The sequence below is a fragment of the Onthophagus taurus genome, chromosome 6, assembly GCF_036711975.1.
Source record: "Onthophagus taurus isolate NC chromosome 6, IU_Otau_3.0, whole genome shotgun sequence".
NCBI lineage: Eukaryota > Metazoa > Arthropoda > Insecta > Coleoptera > Scarabaeidae > Onthophagus > Onthophagus taurus.
In genome coordinates this window covers 6819105-6838475 of record NC_091971.1, presented here as the reverse complement: position 1 = coordinate 6838475, position 19371 = coordinate 6819105, and the positions used below count along the sequence as shown (strand labels likewise).

The 19371-nt window shown below is 31.4% G+C and overlaps 5 protein-coding genes across 9 annotated transcripts; 2 read left to right on the top strand and 3 right to left on the bottom strand.

The window, feature by feature from the left end:
* The first annotated feature begins 100 nt into the window (after positions 1-100).
* On the top strand, positions 101-3301 carry LOC111427963 (F-box protein 42). 2 transcript variants are annotated; one of them, XM_023063337.2, is made up of 5 exons: positions 101-362; positions 464-569; positions 625-815; positions 873-1603; positions 2557-3301. In XM_023063337.2, exons 1-5 carry the CDS (start codon positions 227-229, stop codon positions 2992-2994), a joined length of 1602 nt encoding a protein of 533 aa, XP_022919105.1. In that variant the 5' UTR covers positions 101-226; the 3' UTR covers positions 2995-3301. The 2 variants fall into 2 exon arrangements, with proteins under 2 accessions (XP_022919105.1, XP_022919106.2); XM_023063338.2 differs by having other exon boundaries at positions 288-362; positions 448-569.
* On the bottom strand, positions 3226-9446 carry LOC111427676 (RNA-binding protein 39-like protein Caper). 3 transcript variants are annotated; one of them, XM_023062901.2, is made up of 6 exons: positions 6992-8348; positions 6373-6434; positions 4545-5166; positions 4219-4485; positions 3509-4152; positions 3226-3453 (listed from the first exon to the last, which is right to left on the bottom strand). In XM_023062901.2, the coding sequence occupies exons 1-5, from the start codon at positions 7073-7075 to the stop codon at positions 3511-3513; spliced, it is 1677 nt and encodes a 558-aa protein (XP_022918669.1). In that variant the 5' UTR covers positions 7076-8348; the 3' UTR covers positions 3226-3453; positions 3509-3510. The 3 variants fall into 3 exon arrangements, with proteins under 3 accessions (XP_022918669.1, XP_022918671.1, XP_022918668.1); XM_023062903.2 differs by lacking the exon at positions 6992-8348 and adding an exon at positions 9189-9446 and having other exon boundaries at positions 3226-4152; XM_023062900.2 differs by having other exon boundaries at positions 3226-4152.
* A 237-nt stretch (positions 9447-9683) lies between these two features.
* On the top strand, positions 9684-10792 carry LOC111428038 (uncharacterized). The gene is made up of 4 exons (XM_023063437.2): positions 9684-9793; positions 9843-10141; positions 10190-10301; positions 10354-10792. The coding sequence occupies exons 1-4, from the start codon at positions 9761-9763 to the stop codon at positions 10585-10587; spliced, it is 678 nt and encodes a 225-aa protein (XP_022919205.1). The 5' UTR covers positions 9684-9760; the 3' UTR covers positions 10588-10792.
* LOC111427910 (neuroguidin) lies at positions 10589-13838 on the bottom strand. Its single transcript, XM_023063273.2, has 2 exons — positions 13719-13838; positions 10589-13287 (listed from the first exon to the last, which is right to left on the bottom strand). Exons 1-2 carry the CDS (start codon positions 13725-13727, stop codon positions 12397-12399), a joined length of 900 nt encoding a protein of 299 aa, XP_022919041.1. The 5' UTR covers positions 13728-13838; the 3' UTR covers positions 10589-12396.
* Positions 13839-14006: 168 nt separating this feature from the next.
* On the bottom strand, positions 14007-19132 carry LOC111427751 (CDK5 and ABL1 enzyme substrate 2). Of its 2 annotated transcripts, XM_023063017.2 has the most exons (8): positions 18391-19132; positions 18208-18335; positions 16430-16613; positions 16246-16369; positions 16062-16189; positions 15917-15952; positions 15297-15590; positions 14007-15241 (listed from the first exon to the last, which is right to left on the bottom strand). In XM_023063017.2, the coding sequence occupies exons 1-8, from the start codon at positions 18744-18746 to the stop codon at positions 14896-14898; spliced, it is 1596 nt and encodes a 531-aa protein (XP_022918785.1). In that variant the 5' UTR covers positions 18747-19132; the 3' UTR covers positions 14007-14895. The 2 variants fall into 2 exon arrangements, with proteins under 2 accessions (XP_022918785.1, XP_022918786.1); XM_023063018.2 differs by lacking the exon at positions 15917-15952 and having other exon boundaries at positions 18391-19131.
* Between the last annotated feature and the right edge of the window lie 239 nt (positions 19133-19371).

The window sequence follows — 19371 nt, the reverse complement described above, 5'->3', positions numbered from 1 at the left end:
CAAAAGATGGCGCTACTGCAAAAATTAAGTATTTAAATTACGCGTACTGACAGTCAATGCGCATGTATTGAAAGGTTAAATACCAACCAAAAATGTTTTTAAGCAGTGTTACCACCATCCCACAAAAAAACATAAATAAGAAACGTCAAATTCACTTGCTCTTTAATCGAAAATGTGTCTAGACGTGAGTTAAGATCGTATAAATTATTTGTACGCGACTGTAATAATGGAATCAAAGAAAGATTACACCATCCAAGACCTTCCGGATGAAGTTTTAGAGTTCATTTTGAGCCTAATTCCACCTTACAAGGACATACACGATTGCATGCTGGTTTGCAAGAGGTGGAGGAACTGCATTTCCAGTAAGTACACCCACAAACCCTCTTTGTTGGTTTATTCTAAATTTAGAATAACATTCAAAATAAGCCCTTTGTCTTTAACACTAAGTACTCTTTATGTGGAGATGTGATAAAAATAAAACGCCGAAACCTGAACAAAGCAATAGAAGACTTCAACATATCATGGAACACGATTACTCCCGCCCCTATGGCCCCTACCATCACAAAAAGGTATAAACAAAATAATGATTTAAACGTTTTTTTTTATTTTATTATTTTGGTGAAGGTATTCTCATGCGGCTGCTGTTCATGGAAATTCCATGTATGTTTTTGGAGGTTGCACTTGCTCAATGACTACATTTAACGATTTATGGAGGTTGGATTTATCTAAAAGAAAATGGGTTAGACCTTTAACAATGGGGACTTATCCTTCGCCAAAAGCTTGTGGAACTATGGCTTGTTATAAAGATTTATTAAGTATGGAATATAAATTACTGTTTTTGTTAATTTTAATTCGATTTTTTTATGATTAAGTATTATTTGGTGGTTGGACTTACCCCCCATCTTATCCATTACACCAAACATGGCATTTATTCAATGAACTTCACACTTATGATATCGCAGGGAATTGTTGGACGTGTATTAACACAGATATAACCCCACCCCCAACAGCCGGTCATTCAGCATCAATCCACCACAATTTTATGGTGGTTTTCGGCGGCTTACAAAGAGCTAAAACGGCGGTGCATTCAACAAAAACCAACGACGTGTGGAAATTAGACTTAGACAATTGGATGTGGGAGAAAAAAGATGTTTTAGGCAACATGGGCCCCGTCGAACGATACGGGCATTCTCAAACGGCTTTAGATGATGAAAACATTTTTATTTTGGGCGGTTCCGGGGGCCCATCTTTTTATTATAACGACGCGTGGGTGTTAAACATGAAAGGTGACATTTGGAGGTGGATTCCTGTTGAGGTTAGAAACACCGTGGATGCCCCATCGAATTTATGGTGCAATCCCGTTTGTAAAGTAGATGATAAAATAATCGTACTAAATAGAGGTAGGCAAAGTTCTTCATCGCCGTTGATGTATTTTTCGAAAGGGGTTTGGGCCCCTCCTAGATTAGATGGTGATCCGGACGCTCAAAGGCGAAATTCACAACGATCTATTGATACTGATGAAAATGTTAATGGAAGGAGGGGTGTTTTAAAAGGATTGAAACGAAATAATCCTGATGCTGATGAGTTACACCAAAGACATGTGGTAAATTAACTAAATTAATTCAATGGGGCCGTTACTCTCAATCAAAAAATCGATAAACTATGTGAAAATAGAAGGATTGGTAACATTTTCAGATCCTAAAATTGTTTAATTTTTGCAATAAGTAATAATAAAATTTAAAATCCTCAAGGTCCATCGCAATGACGTCATTGGAGGAATTGACATTTCTACATTTTTATTTATATACGTAAACCAATGTAAACTCTCTATTTCTTGATTTTAATAACACTTGGTTAGCGCATAAATAATTATTATTACAAATATTATTATATTTATATCTAAAATTACGATAAAAATGTTTTAATTGTACTAATAATTGTTTGTTTAGAAAATAGATGGCGGCACGATACATTATTTTTATCGAATTTTCTTGAAGTAAACACTTTAAGACAGTACTCGTTGCGAGAGTTAAAACATCTTCGTTAAATTGACTATTAACGATGGTACAAATTATTTATAATATGGCCCTTCACGACCTAACAATAATACTATACTATATTATATTTTTCCTCCAATGACGTCACGTTTTCCACCTCACCCCGCCAATGTCAATTTGTTCGGGCTTATAAGCACTACTCAACGGACCTCAAAATCCCCTCTATAAAAGCTTTGGTGACGTTTACGAAGTTTTCGCGTAAGATCTAGAAGACAGAAACGTGCATCGTTCGGATCTCTTCTTCTAGCGCTTAAGATTCTCGTGGCATCTCACTCATGCACCTTTTTTTTCAACCAACCCCGTACGAAACGACTGTGACGTCTCCAAAGTTTTTCCACATTTTTATTATTTTTTCTTGGAAATACTAGAGCCCAGTTTGAAAAATAAAAAATTATAGAACTCTTCAATTTTGCTAAACTATCGAATAAGCCAATAAAAAAAAAATTTGTAACGGCCCCATTAAAGATTGGGGTAATTAAATAATTAATTTTCTTTGTAGCCAAAGTTACCGTTAAGAGATCTACCTTTAGCGGCGTTTAATAATCCTGACGATCAACAACCGTCCACTTCAAAAGAAGAACGACGAATGGAAAATTTGCGCAGAGTTGAAGAGAAATGGAAAGGGATTCAAAAACAAAAAGAAAAAGCTGCCGAATTAAAAACGAAGCACAAACGTAATTTATTAGAAATGTACGTTTTGGATATATCGCACGCTCTCGATGATCGACCATATGTAACTTGGTTACCACCGAAAAGTAGTGGTCTTTCTAATGGACCGGAAGAAACGATTTTGTATACTTTAGTTGAGGGTAAAGCCGAATTGGTTATGTTTGGTGGAATTCAAAAGGACCCCACTTCTTTTGCGTGCGACACCAATTTAAGTAAACAAGTTTCGAATTCTTTGCATTTTATAACTGCCCCTAAGTATGTAATTTAAATGATGAGAAAAATTGCTTGGTTGCCTCTTTTGTACGATTAATGGAAAGGATTAAAAGCGAATGAGAATAAATGTGTAGTTGTTTAAGTTTTTATGTTGATTTAAATTAATAAAAAAAAAATCACATTGGAAGTATTAGATTACTGTAATAATAATAATTAGATTTAATCTTCAATAACATTAAAAAAAATTATTTTGTAATAAATCAAAATGTCATAAAAAATAACCCAGTTCAAAAATAAGTAAAAATTTATTTCGTTAAAGAAAAAACGAACATTACGCTAATAAAAAAAAAATTAAAAGATAATTATGTTTCTTATTACCTTTTTATCATCAATTATATTATCTACAAATTACTTATCAGCTATATGTAGTACTTAAAATATACACAAATTATTACAACTCATTTTTAATTGTTATAGTGTTAATCTAAACACACAATTTAAATTCTACTTCTTCCTAACAAAAAAAAAATAACGTAAAGAAAATATATCTTCAAATCCACAATCCTTACTTTTACTTCCTTGTTGATGGCAACAATAATTGTTGGGCGGACATAGCATCAGGAAACAACGCGTGATAATTCATCAAAGGTACATAAGCGGCCGTAATAACTCTTCCAGCAAACCAACGCCCATGAAGCGAATTAACCGAAGCCACCGCAGTCGCAATCGACGGACATTTTACGTAAACGTTTCCTTGGGGGGAACCTTTATCCACAAAAACGTGCAAAACTCCACCGTGTTTATTACACTCCTCAATTACATCATCTCGTATCTCTGTATCCCAACTTTGTTGATTTTCCGACGTCGGATCAAACATATTACTTAACATAAAACATTGAGTCGCTATCGGAGGGGTGCTGTTAGTTTGGACTTGAGGTACAACTGGTTGGCCGGTTGCCATGCTTAACGCGTTAGCCGCCGCTTGTGGTACTTGCATTCCAGCACCTTCAGCTAATTTAAACATGAGCTGAAGACGTCCAGTTGCACCTAAATCGATTCCCGATCGATCTAATTCATCGGAATCTAAAATTGAAGGACCTTGTTGTTGCAAATCAAGACGTTCGGTTACATTTCCGACTTTCATCGGACGACCAGCTAATTCAAAACCATTTAGTTGTTCCAAAGCTTTTTTTGCATCATCACAATTATGGAACTAAAAAATAAAGAAAATAAGGAATCTTAGATTTGGGTTAAAATAAAATATAATTTTTTTTTTTACTGTAATAAATCCGTATCCTTTAGATCTCCCAGTTTCCGGGTCCATAATTAATTGGATGTTATCGATTTTTCCGTAAGGTTCGAAAATTCCTCGCAACATATCTTCGGTGATGTTAAAATGTAGAGATCCAACGTATAATCTCATAGGGCCGGTCATTCCTTTGGGCATAAGGTTTGGCATTGAATTTCCCATTCTGTTTTTTTCCGCTTGGGTGTGTTGTACGATAATTGGGACCCCCAAAAGTTTTTGTCCTGATAAGCCCAAAGCCTAAAATATAAAATTAAATTAATAAAGATTTTATTTATTAATAAAGGTAAAGAATTTACCAAAGCTACACTTTCAGGGTCTCTAAACTCGATATAAGCAATCCCTTTAAACCTTCTCGTTTTATTACAAGTAATCAACCTAACATCCCGCACTTTTCCAACTGAACTAAAAAATTCCTCCAAATCCCTCGCTCGAATCCTTTGAGATAATTGCATAACAAAAACGGTTCTAGCATCCCTCTCCTCTGGGCTAAGATCTTCCGGAGGGGACGTTCCTCTATTGTAACCCAACCCGATTGGGGAACGTCCTTTTTTCGGGAAAGGAAGTCGTACGGAAGGAGGGGAAGGTGTATGTCTAGCTCCGGCGCCTCCACCACTACTTGCATTTCCTCCGGTAGCGGTTACAGCTCCAGCTTTATCTCTTGGTCGCCGCTCTCTGCTGCGACTACGCCTATCGTTTCGTCGCTTATTATCTGAGGAGCGTTTATTTACATCCCTGGAACGGCTGCGTTTTTTGGATCGTGAGCGAGAACGGCGTTCTCGCGACCTATTACGATCTTTTGAGCGGCGTCTTTCTCGGCTACGACTTCGTCTGCGATCACGGCTGGTACGGCGACGATCTTTCGAACGGGATCGGGAACGTCTTCGGCTATTACTTCTACTACGACGTCTACCGTTTCTTCTAAAAATAATTATTAATAAATAATATTTGAATTAAAACTAAAATTAACATCACAACTATCAATAGAACAGTAGATTTAAAAATAGAAATATTCGGAAATGATTCTAGTTGTGGATCTAACATTACTTCTAGTGGTCGTGTTAGTTTTAGTTTTACACAACTAGAACTAACACTATACATAGAACTAGAATCATTCGTGCGAATCAGCTGCGCATATTTAAAGACGGCCAAACCCGAATGTTTCTAGTGATAGTGCTAGTGTTAGTTGTTAATCAGCGCCAGCTTGTTGCATATTTTTATGGAACTAATACTAGAACTACCACTAGATCTTGAAGTAGAAAGTATCTATATGGGTCTAGCGTCTTTAGACGCACGATACTTTCTAGTTCTAGTGTTAGTTCTAGTTTTACACTAACTAGACTAGTGGTCTTGAAAGACGTGCGGCTAAATCCGAATGATTCTAGTTCTAGGTATAGTGTTAGTTCTAGATTTACGCTAACACTGTTACTAGACCTAACACAAGACCTAGAACTAGAATCATTCGGGTTTAGCCGTCTTGAGAGACGTGCGGCTAAATCCGAATGATTCTAGTTCTAGGTCTAGTGTTAGTTCTAGTTTTACACTAGCACCATCACTAGAACTAGAATCATTCGGGTTTAGCCGCACGTCTCTCAAGACGGCTAAATCCGAATGATTCTAGGTCTGATGTTAGGTCTAGTAACAGTGTTAGCGTAAAACTAGAACTAACATTACACCTAGAACTAGAAAGTTTCGGGTTTAGCCGTGTTAAACTAAAAATTTAGCTGTTATTCAGTACTAGACCGTTGTTTATCTTTATTGAACTAACAGTAGAACTAACACTAGTCCTAGAACTAGAATCATTCGGGTTTAGACACACGTCTCTCAAGACGGCTAAACCCAAATAATTCTAGTTCTAGGTCTTGTGTTACTTCTAGTTTTACACTAGCACTATCACTAGAACTAACACAAGACCTAGAACTAGAATCATTCGGGTTTAGCCGCACGTCTCTCAAGACGGCTAAATCCGAATGATTCTAGTTCTACCTCTAGTGTTAGTTCTAGTTGTTATTCTGCACTAAATTGTTGTGTATTGAAAAGTGTTAGTTCTAATTTTAATTCAATTAAAACTTTCCGTAAAAACCTTTATACTTAAATAAATAATATTAATTAAATAAATTAACTTACTCGGATGATCTGTATTTGTTGCTTGAATCTCCATTTTCTTTGATTTTTCCGTTGATTTCCTCCTACGAACAGCAACAGCAATGTGAAGGGGCGCCGCAAGGAAATGGCGGAAACAGAGAGCGCATTAATCAAGTGTCAAATTACACAACTTAAACTCTACTCGGCGATCGATTTACAAAAAAGAACGATCGTCGAATTTAATTAAATTTTTTTTTAATTAAATAAAAAAAAAGAAAAATTTACCATACGAGATAATAAGATAAGACATAATAATAGAAAAATCGTGATTTTCTGCCAAAAGAATCGCGACTTTTCTTTGAAAACGTTTCAAATCATTCAATTCGCTTTTTTTTACATCAATAAACATATCTTCTTGTTGGGATTTGGATGGAAGGATGATGGAAGAAAAAATGTTTGTTGGTGTAAGTAATCGTAATAAAATAGCAAAACGTTCTTCGACGGAGATGACGTCGTGTCTCGTATAAGACGCAGTCAAACGAGAAGAAATCCTAATAGGACACATCGCCTCTGTCTCTTTCTGTGTCAATTTTTAATTTTACTTTTTGATGTCGATGTAGGGGGGCTGAAAAACGCGTCGTCTAGTCGGGACTAGACTTACCGTCTGTGCAGAATTACAAACGAACACTTGCTGGCTAAACTTGTTTGTGATCCAGATCAATACTTCTGAAAAAATACACTGCATAAGACCATCAGTGTCTTATTGTGAAATACAAAAATATAGATGTATAACGAAATTTAATTTGATCTCTTTGATTAATTTATTTCAATTTTTTTTTGTAAAATAACAAACAGGCTTCAATTAGATTTAGAATTTTCTTGTTTCACACCATAATCTTCTCATCTTTCTTTTTGATAGTTTAATGATCTTTAACATAAAATGAGAACGACACAAATTTGCTGGAGAATGTTTTATTGGATGAACGCCTCTGAATTGTGACGAAATTTAATTTTTCTGTATTTAAATAAAATTTATAAATCTCCTAAACATAATCAATTGGATTTAAATCTGAGCTCTGAGACAGCTCATAATATAAGAAACAATCAAAGTTTACCAATGTGTGCTTGGAGTCGTTGTCTTGCTAGAAAATAAATATATAATAAAAATTATACCAATTAAAATAACAAAGTTGTAGCCGTTTGAAAATTTAAAATATGTACACTTCGTTTTTTTTTTCTATAATACCTGTCAAATTGTTGTAAAGTTGGTAAAATTAACAGGGAGTTTTGTTTTATCATGTTTTGAAATAAATATGTCACACTGACGTTTATTTGATCCTCCATTCATCATAAACCTCAAAAACTCTTATTTGGAAGGTAATAAACATGAATATGATGCATAAAAAACATTTTGGGGTGTTTATTTCCCATTTGTTTACCTAGAAAAGGTGTTTTGTACTATTTCAATAATTTGTAGCACGTTTTTACATTAAATATGTACTTCGTTAAAATCGTATTTATCAAAAATGTATTATATAGTATTTTAACCTCAAGTATTTAGTTACTGCAAATGTTACTAGAAATCAGGAAAACACCGTAAATTTTATAAGGGATAATACCAACAGAAACCCTAAAAAATTTACCTTGACAAATATCAGTATTATAGAAAAAAAATCAACATGTTTTTCAGCAAAAATCTAATTAGATTATAACGATTTTATAATCCAAACAGAATTTTACAAGATTTTCGTCACATTTAAACTAATAATTAAGTCTTAATTGAAAATTTGACACTTAAAAAATGTAACCTAACCTCACTTCATTAAAAAGTGAGGTTAGGTGAGCAAATTATGGTGTAAACTAAGAAATTATTTATAAAAAAAGGGAAACATTATTTACCAACGTATCCTGTTTGTCATTTTAAATACTTATGCAATGTGCGTAAAAAAAGAATTGTTTTGATTTTGGTACCTATATAACAGAATATTTTAAATTAAAAAAATAATAATAATAATGTCCCGTACTTGATCTTTTTTTGTTTCAAATTGATATACAATTAATAAAGTTAATTGCAACTGATAGACTCTGTTAATATATTCCACCTTAAGAGAGATTGAGTTGTTTCACCGACTCGGGTGAATAGGTGTAGACACGGGCCATTGCAACACCAGAGGGGGTCACGATCGTCCACTGCAACCCTATGATGAGAAATTCACCGATCAGCTTTACCAATATACAAATTAACAAAAATAATAAATATACAAAAAATACTAATGTATGTACTTGAAAATTTGTTCTTTTAAGTTATTTTGCTTTTATTCTAAATTTTAAACATATTTTTAGGAGGATTTATATAAACGATACCTCGGTTAATTTTTACAATGAAAAAGGGGGAAGAAAAAAAGAAAAATGTACATGTACAGTGTGTTGTAAACAAAAAAAAATGATTATTTTTCCTATATTAAAGATATTGATAAAGATATATATATGTAAATAGTTTAAAACTTATTAAAAGTATGGATTCAGTACCTGTTCGTTACACTTGAAGCCGACGCAAGACCGAAATAAACCTCATAAGTCTAAAATTAAAATTAGGAAAGTGATGTAAAAATAATAATCCAAACAATTAAATATATTATTAAAAATTATTAATTATAAACTAAAAAAAAACATTTAAAAAACTAAAACACTCATACAAGGAAAATGTCAAGTACGAACATGTTTATCTTGTCTCGTAGCTTTTTTTACATTTTCCGACCATCGTACTTGCCATTTAAGTTCATAAACTGGCGTTCTATATTATATATTTTTACGTAAAATAAACTAATCGTAATATCTAATTTGAATCGGACACTGACCTCTTTTTTGTACGGGGCTTCTAGCATAGCTTCAACGTCAATATCTTCCGCCATGTTCGCCTGAACGGGATTCGGACAACGGGCTTCGAGCAGGAAAATCCTTCCGGGCCAAGAAAATTATTAATTCGACGACCTACGGATGAAGCAACACAAATTCACAAGTTAGGTAATGATTTCGGCGAGACGCGATCCAAAAAAACTTGACGAAAACTCGAGATGCACCACCGATTAGAGATAAGTTTAGTAGAAAATGGCTGACAAGTGACAACATAAAGTAATCAATTGTCGTCTTGATTAAAGTTACTATTCGATTATAGATGGCACTACTTATAAATTCATATTTATTTATATATAAATTTGATATGATAACCAAGGACCTTATGGTACATCGTTCTTGATTATAACATAAAAATTTATTAAAAATTAGCCCTTAAAAACTTACTCCTTCTCGTCTTATTTTATTATTGAAAACAATTTAGGTTGGTATCATTTTCTGTCAAAACAATCTTCAATTTCAAATTTCAATCAACACCTCAACTCTGCTTTTCTTGTACTCATTTTAAAAAAAGAAAATGCCCCGATCGATAATTTGCCCGGAATTTCGAGTAAATTTTATTAAAATTATCACAACTTTTCAATTAAACTTTTTTTTAGTTAGACTTGACTGTTCCTCGAGATGAAGTGATAAAAAATGTGTTGTTCACGAAACGCACGTATAGTTTACCAGTAAAAGTAGAAGATTGGGATCAATTTAGAGACACTCTTCCTTTTGATGAAGATCCGTATTGCCCGGGGAGTATTAATTTGTTTAAATCGCATTATAAACATCTCGGTTTTGATGAACAACCACCGTACATCACCGAAACTATGGATATGTTGAGTCAACGATATAAACCTTCCAGGTTTACCCCATCAAATCGGAAACATATGATGACTTATATGAGTTATAAAGAGTATCTAATATAACTTTTTTTTAAATTTTTATTAATTTTATTTTTTAGTTTGCTTCCGTGTGGGTCTCACAATGAATTTTGTCTCAGTACAACTTTTAATGATTATGGAACAACAATGCAAACGAGTTATACACCTCCGTTTCCTTATGCTATGGAAAGGGTGATTGTTAAAAATTTATTTTAAATTAGTTATGAATAATGTTTATATTTAGTTATCAACGCCGAAACTTCCTCATTTAAAAAATAGGATATTTAAGTATGATAATCCCGAATTTTCCGAGCATACATTTTACGATGAAGGTTTTCATGAAAAATCTCAGGAACTCCAAAGGATTAAATCGGATAGATCGAGATCGTACAATTTTTGCAAAGGGGTTTATAGCGATGGAAAAGAATTGGCGGTGAAAAGGACTCGGTGTTATCCTTTGGAATATGGAGAGACATAAATTTTTACAAAGAAAATATTTATTTAAAAAAAATTATAAATATACAGATTTTTCCTTTAAAATCAAAGAAAAAAATTAAAGCTATCAGAAAATTATAAGTTTTAAACAACAATAATTTATAAATGTTGTTTATACATATTTTTTAGAAAAATTTTGAGCCTTCTTTTTTGAAATCAGTAGCGTTATTAAATTGTACCTAAAGTGACTACCAAATACTTGTTTTTTTATGTTTTTTTGTTATATAACAGTGAGCTACTGAATATATCTTTTTATATACAACTAATTTACTATAAAATTCCCAAAAAATCAGAAATAATAATGTAATTACATATCAATAATAATAATAATAAAAAAAAGAAATAAAACTTTCACATTTATTCAAATATCAACAAATTACTTTTTATTAAACCAAAAAGAAAAATTAATCCTATTTTTATGATTAACACTTTGTACTTTTATTGTATTGTTAGCAAAAAAAGCAAAATAACACCTCCCCAAATACCGTTTTACAATTTATTTAGATTGTCGTGTAAAAAATAACTCCCATAAACTCTTAAATAAACCAACGGTACTCGCGGAAATGTTTTGAGAAAAAACTTTTATTGCTATATCAAAAAATAAAAATCATTTAATGGTTTTGTACTGCTCTGTATTTATTCATTTGTAATGTGAAAGCTTTTCTAATAAAAAATTGGGTTAAAACTTGTTTAAAAAAAACGATCAATAATAATAGATTAATAATAATAATAGGGGAACAATAAACGAATAAGTTGTGGTTAACAAACCGACACGAAACCCGTTCGACCAACTATAAACAATTTTTTAAATAACACCGTTTAGACGAACGAGGTATCGACGTCAAAGGAAAAAATATTAAACAATTAAATTAATAAAAAATGGTCTTTTTATTTTAGTCTAAATTTTAGAAAGAAGAGGTTGTATTAAAATAATATCATGACATCATAGTAATAATATCAAGTAATATCATGATTTTTACTATGATTCGCCTTTAGTTGTTGATTAAACTAACAACTTTCTAGTTCTAGTATTAATTTTAGTTTTGTTATTCAGTAGCATTGTATTTTTAAAATTTAGACCAAATTAAAAAGCTTACGAAAAAATATTTCGTAAAAACTATCGATCATCATTAACTCGTAGAAATGTGCGTTCTAAAAGTCCATTTCTTACGATCTAAAAATATTCGTAAAATGAAGTTTATTCTTATTATTTTTTTTTTAAGATTCGATATAACAGTAATATTATATTGTAAAAATATCTTCAGTCTATTAGACGAATACTTCTCACAGATAATAATGAACCACATTTATTTTTTTTTAATTCTTATTTTAAAAACATAAAAAAATTTGGTTCTTCAACAACCATTTCTTTTTATGTTTCTCAAAAGACTCAAAAAAGAAAGCGAATTCAATGAAATAAACGGAAAGAACAACAGAAAGGTGACTAAAAAATTGTTTTTTCCAAAACTTGTCCCAAAAACTTTCCAAAGAGAATATCATTATTTCGAAAGTTAAATACACGAAAGAAATTAATTTACACCGAAAACCAACCACTACATGTTACAATTAATTTTACACGAAACAGCCGCAGCTATAATTTTTTTTTTAAGATAATTTCGATAAAAACGCCAATTTTGAATTTTTTTGTATTAATTTTTTAAAATTTTCAAACTAAATGAAATTATAAGGTCACCATAGGCAACTGGGGTTTTAAGCTCTTGATTTTCCTCTTTTTATTTCACTTTTTTTACACATTTTATATTCTCAAAAAACCCAACGTAATAAAAATAAATCAATGAAACCTCTTTCGTTTAAAATTTTTCTTCCCCTTACTCTTACCCTTTTTATTACTGGAAGAACTCTTTCGTCGTTTCTTTGCCGGGCCCCCAAAGTCCGTTATTTCATCACCCAAAGTACCCAACGTACTCAATTTACGCCTTGCGTGTTTCTCAGATTTATTAACCGGCAAACGAGTCAAATACTCCTCTTCATACGCCTCTCGTTCTTGTTGTTGCTTATTCACGATTTGTTGAGCCCGACTACTTTGCGAGATTTCAATGGGAACATCCAAATATTCTTCGCGTAAATCTTGCATAATCGAGGAAGATAATAATTGTTTTTTATTGCGTTCTTGAAGACGTTTATTTCGTTCGTGCGAGTTTTCTTCTGTGTAATGAACAGCCGCTAATTTTGGGGGAACATAAACGTTTTTACTTCTATCTTCATCGACATTTTCCGAATCGTCTTCTTCTGAACTTTCATCGTTTTTGCCAATTAAATTTTCGGGGTTCGCTTTAAAAGCGGTAGGATCGTTGGCAGTTGTGCCCGTAACAGCAGTCTTAACTAATTTATCGATTTGATATTTAAGTTTGTGATCAATTGGTCTTATTTTTTCTAAAACCGTTCGTATTTCAATTAATCGATCGATACACGGATCGTCTTCGATTTTTTCTCCAGAACATTTTCTTAAAACAACGTACGTTAAATTAATTAAGTAACTTAAAAGCATGTTGTATTTCATTTCGAGAAAACTTAATCCTTGATCTGTCGTTAATTCACCATTTCTTACACGTTGCAACATGTTGTCTACTAATGTTGCTACATGTTGGGCGCTTACATTCATTTCAGAGAGGAGTACTAAGGCTTGGGGAAGATCGGAGTGATCCATCTCTATATCAGGTGCCTAAATAAAAAAAATAAGTAAATTAATTAAAATTAAATGTCAAATTTATTGTAATAAAACAACAACATAACCTCACAATTTTATTTTAATAAATAATAAAACATTTCGAAATTTTTCGCAAAAAATCAATCAATACATCTAATTATGATAATTAAATAATAAAATCAAATTAATTTTTATGTTAATAAACTTTAATAAATTAAAAATAAACACATGGTATTAATTAAGAATTAATTTGAGGTTAGAAAACTTAGGTAACTTGAGATGTTGATTAAGAAACAATAGAAGTTCAATCGGACGTTTGGTAGAAAAATTTGTTCGCCATGTTTTTTCGCGACCCCGTCAGAAAAAATAGGGGTAGTTTTTCGCGGATTTTAACTATAACCAGTAAATTCCGCGTGCTTTTTTGCAAGAATTTAGTTGCAACGTACCTGTACCATGATTTCCGTTAGTTTAAAGCGCTCACAAATCCATAACAATTAATAAATTTAATAAAAACAACACACGACACGTGCCACACTTTTATATCAAAGCCTTTTTTGATCTGATATTAGAAAAAGTGGTGGGGATCGACGGCGATTGCCTATGTAGAGGGGTAGAAAAATTTACCCGGGAAATTTAAAATCTTAAAAAGAAAGTTTTTAACCTTTTTAAATTTGAACTTGGTTTAAACTTTTAGCGTTAAATGTTACTAGGGCGGGAATTACGAAATAAAATAATTTTTGTAATATAATTTTATGTTTTACTGTATTTTAGGGTTACATTACCAAGTAAATAACTGTGACATAAATACTCGAAAAAGGAACAATAATATTAGTTAACACACAGGACGACAAAAGTAATCGGAAAATCATAAAATAGGAAATAACAACAAAAGTTGGCCTTATTTACAAGAGAAAAAATCTTAAACTTTAAGTACATTACCTTATAAAATATCACTCCGTAAATATCATTAATTTGTATTAACTCGTATATCTACAAAGTAAAAAGAGTACATTTATTTCCAGAGTTCAATCACTACATCCTGGAAGATTAAAATTTTCTTCTAAATGAGGTAATGATCAAACGAAAATAAACTAACTATATTTAATTCGATGCTTTCTTAGAACATTAAAAAATGTATCAAAGATTACGTTTTGTGTTGTACATTTTTATGTTTCAAATTTGAGATACGATAAGTACTGCGTTTGATTCTTAAGTTATTACATTACACAAGTTTTAAAGGTGTTAACGCATATATTTTTACACATTTTTAATAAAAAATTCATAACTTCAAAGTTAAGTCAATGTCAAATAATATAACAACGTTATATCACGTTAATGATATTATTTCATGCAAAAATTTTAAGAACTAATACTAAATAGGTCCAATTTAAAGATTCATAATTTCATAAACGTTCCAAAAATTCTAAGAAGTGTTCTTTTAATTTTTTTACTATCACAGTACCTATTACAGATAATTTTTCATAAACTCATTATAACTTCATCTTTTATTTGTTATGTTATCTTTCAGTTTAAAATAAAACTCGCATCATCGCAAATACACGATCCATAATTATTGATCCAACCAAAATTATTTGGAGATCTATTGAACACGGTTAACCATGGTCAGGATTCGTACAATAAACGCTGATAATGCGGGTGTACCTCCCACGTGGGCACATGTAGTCCAAATTCGAGGGCGACAAGGACCGCAAATTCCGCGTTAACCAACTCTTTACGGTTTACACGAAAAACAGCTTCAATTCGATCCAATAATCCCCTTAAAATGTCACCTTTAACATCGTTGAGTTTTGCTGAAAGTAATAAACTCGCAGCTGCGCACAATTTTCGGTTTTGTTTGTTGATTAAGCCGCGTAAGATGAGTTTTTCAAAGTAAACATATGCTTGGGCTACCGATAATAAATCAATTCCTGGTTCTAATTTGGCTATTTTACGCATTTCTTTTTTTAAACTGCAAAAATAAATGAATTAATTTAATCAACTAATTAAAGAATTAATTTATTTACCTTCTTAATTTACTTAGAGTTAATTGTACGTGAGGGAATTTTTCTTTAAATTTGTCGTTAATTTCCTTCTTTAAATCGGAAGGTCGGACATAATCGATGATGGATGTCATATAAGAAGTGAAAGTTAATAAAGTTCGGTGTTTCCCAGCGATTAATTCAGGATCGTCGAGAAGATTTGGGTGATAAATTAATGTTGAGAATGTTACATCGTCTTCCTTTTTAATGTCGCTTGGTGGGGATGTTGCCAAAACGTGAGCCGTTGCTTTTTGGGCAGATTGATCGTACGAGAAACACCTTTTAAGAAAAAAGAGATATAAATAAATAATTGTTTTAAGCTTCATTTTAATTTAGTTTGAAAATAGTAAATTTGTTATAAGTACGAAGGCTTTCACAGCCGGTATTAAACTAAAACTAGAACTAACATTACCAGTATCACTAGAAATAACACTAGCACTACAAATAACACACAGGTATAGTGATAGTGTTAGTTCTAGTGATAAAGTTGTTAGTTTTAATTCAATTAAATTTGTTAATAAAAAGTAAAAGCTAAAAAAGGGGATGCATTAAAAAAATATCTACAAAAATTTTTCATTTTAAGCTTTTTGAAAATAATTTATTACCATTTATAATCAGGCTGCCACGTTATTACTTTTGTCCTGGAAAGATTTCGAAAATTATTTAACAAAATATTATTAATAATATTTCTAAGAAAAAAAGTGGCTGAAAATTAAACGAAAAATGGGATAAATGGGAAGTTTTAAGCACCTTGCTATTGCTTGATGTGGCAATTTCCCGTTTTTTCTTAATTGCACCTCATCCGTCGAGTTGCACTTCCTATCTCGGAAATCCTTAACTGCTCGAGACGGGACTAATAATTCTCCGTAAGAAACTTCCTAAAAATATTTAATAAAATCAATATTACACAACATTTTTATTTTTTATTAGTTACTTGTCCATCTAAATTTTTTCTAATCCCAAAAGCATCGAATGGATCTGCAAGTTCTCCAACAACCGAAAGAGGTCGAGTACCCGAAGTATTTCGTTTCCGGTTAATTTCCCTTCTTATTTCCGGTCTAAACATTACAATAAAATGTAATTATTTATTAATTTTAATTTTTTTATTATTTTTTTACCGTGAAGTACGTAGATTTTTCACATAAGGAATTATTGAGCAGACATAAAACGGTAGATATTTCGAAGAAACCATCACGATCCTTTCGTTATTAAATTTATAACGTTTTGGATCGACGAATTTCGTTTCTGAGGTGATAATATCTTCAGGAATAGCTGCTGGGGCCGAACCAGGTTTTGTACGTACTAATTAATAAAAAGAAACACAAAAAAAAATTAAATTCGCTCTTTCTCTTATTATAAATAAGCGATTAGGATCGTTATCGAAAATAAAACAATTATTTTAAACGCGTCATCGTGCCAAATTTTTGTTTTATATTCTAAGTAGATTTGAATCAGTGGGATTTTGATTGAATGGTTATTAAGTGTTAGAATTTTATTGCTTAATCATAACCAGTTAAAACCGATTATTAATATTTATTTTAAGTGAATAAAATGACTCAATTTATTGAATAATATTAGGCAATAAATATTATTTAGTCATTTCTTTAAAAAAAAACTTTCACCAACCTTGACATAGCTACAAAAAATATTTTAATAAATACAAATTTGTTTAAATGTTTGTAAATATATAATAAATAAGGTAAGACTTCTGTAATTACACTGGACAAGTTCTAAATTGCAAGAAGAACTCTAGAATTACACTGACCAAGTTCTAGATCACAAGAAAATGTTTGGAATTACACTGTCCAAGTTCTAAATTGTAAGAAAAACTCTGAAGTTAGACTGGCGAAGTTCTAAATTGAAAGAATTAGTTTGGAATTACACTGGGTAATTTCCAAAATGCAGGTAGCAGTCTGAAATTGCACTGGTCAAGTTCTAAATTGCAAAGAGAAGTCTGGAATTACACTAAGTTATCTTCAAATCACAAGAAAATATTTGGAATTACACTGGCCAAGTTCTAACTTAGAAGAAGAACTGCAATAAAATACTTGAAATTGCATTGACCAAGCTTTAAACTACAAGATAAATTCAGGAATTATACTGGTAGTATTCTAAATTACAAGAGAATTTCTGGACTTTCACTGAAAAAACATTAAACTGTAAGAAAACGTTTGGAATTACTCTGGCTAAATTCTAAACTGCAAGAAAATGCATATTCCAATAGTTCAAATACAGATCTTCCAAGAATGGTTCACTTTTATCATGCTTTTCTCTGAGCTTTAGATGCTGAATAACAATTTTGTTGCAAAATCAAATTTTTATTAAGTGATTTCAAATCATGATAATAAAACAAAGCGAAAAATAACTATTTTCTTATTTTTTTTTATATCATAAAAATTATAATCCATTGTTCTCAAGACAATAACATTTATTATTTTTAAAAAACCACATAAATAACAATGCAAAAACACATAGTGCGTTTATTGCATAAGAAAATTTATTGTTCTGCTTTGTTTTGAATCTTCAAACGCTTTGTTTACTTCTTTACATTGTCAATTTTTAACGATTTTACACTTTCACAAGCTATTTATGTAGTTGTTGGTTATTTTTATATTTTTAATGAGACCCATTTAACAACTCTTTATGCTTTGTTTATAGTTAAAAGCCCAAATTAGCTCATCTTGATTTTGTATTTATAAATACATGTAGATCTTGTCATGTTTTTGAGAATTTAAAAGGATCTTATCCAGATAAGATGATTAACGTAAATTTTAATCTTGTCAGATGTAATTATAAAAAGATTTTAAAAAACAACAAAAATAAAAATAGACAACAATAGCATTTTTTTTTGTTCTTATCTTTAAAGATAATACTTAAAGATAAGTAAATACAGTACCATTTAGAAGCGTCAAGCTTTCTGTACTGCTAGCATGATGTCTATCGTTATCGTTACCCAAAGATACTTGCGGTCCACCAATTTTACGTCTTAAACTGACTTTTTTCTCTTGTACAGGCTCGGAATATCTAGAAACAAAATTTTTTTTGGCTATTGCGATTAAAATTTATGTTTTTGTCGTACCTATCTTTACTAGGTGTACTTTTTGGTACATTTTCGTCTTGATTACTTTTAACTGGAGTAACAACACTTTCAGAATCGGAACTTAAGGAAACCGCATCTGAACTATAAGCTTTAGATTTAAACTTTTTCTTTGCATATTCCCGTGGTTTGCCATAGTTTGGTTCGCAATCGCTAAAACCATCGTCTGATTCTTCAATAAGAACCTCGTTAAATTGATCTGGTTTTGTGATTGCTCCGTTTCTTGGTAAAAGGGATAGACGTGTATCACGATAGCTACCGTCCAAAGAGATGTTCGATAGGAACGTTATTGCTGCAAGGCGTCTTCGACTGCTGTTCCTTTTAAGAGAAGTTGCCATTTATTGTATACAAAATGGTTTAAAAATTTTTTGTGGTTATAATTTGATTAATTTCCGTTTTAGTCCTAGTGTTATTTGGTGTGGGTCCTTCTTCTATTTCGTTTTCTTGAAAGTATTATGTCACAGATTACAAAAAATAGTCCCTTTTAAACGAGTTGATATCGAAATAGTCATAGTTTTTCCGCACTGGGATCCGACCCCACACTTATTTAAGAACGAAGGGAGCATTTTTAATCAAACGCTCTAAAACTAATCAATTACACAATCCGATTTTATTAACACGACTGAATCAAAAAGTTTTTTAGGTGAGAGTTATTTAAGTGGGAGTTCTAAATTAGTGAACTTCGAGGTCCTAAGACTTATATAAAAATATTTACGTTTTTAGCGACAACTAGCGGAGAGTTCCGTAAACACCCATCTTCTCGAGGTTATCAATAAATTCAAAAACGTTTATGATTATAATTATAAATAACGATATAAATAGCAATATAAACTTTGTTATCCTCGTGTCCTATTTTCGGGTATGATAACAACATTATTACCATAACATTGTCTTCAACAATAAATTTTAACACATTAAAATTAAAATCGTTAATTAATACATTTCTTTAAAATCCTTATTTAA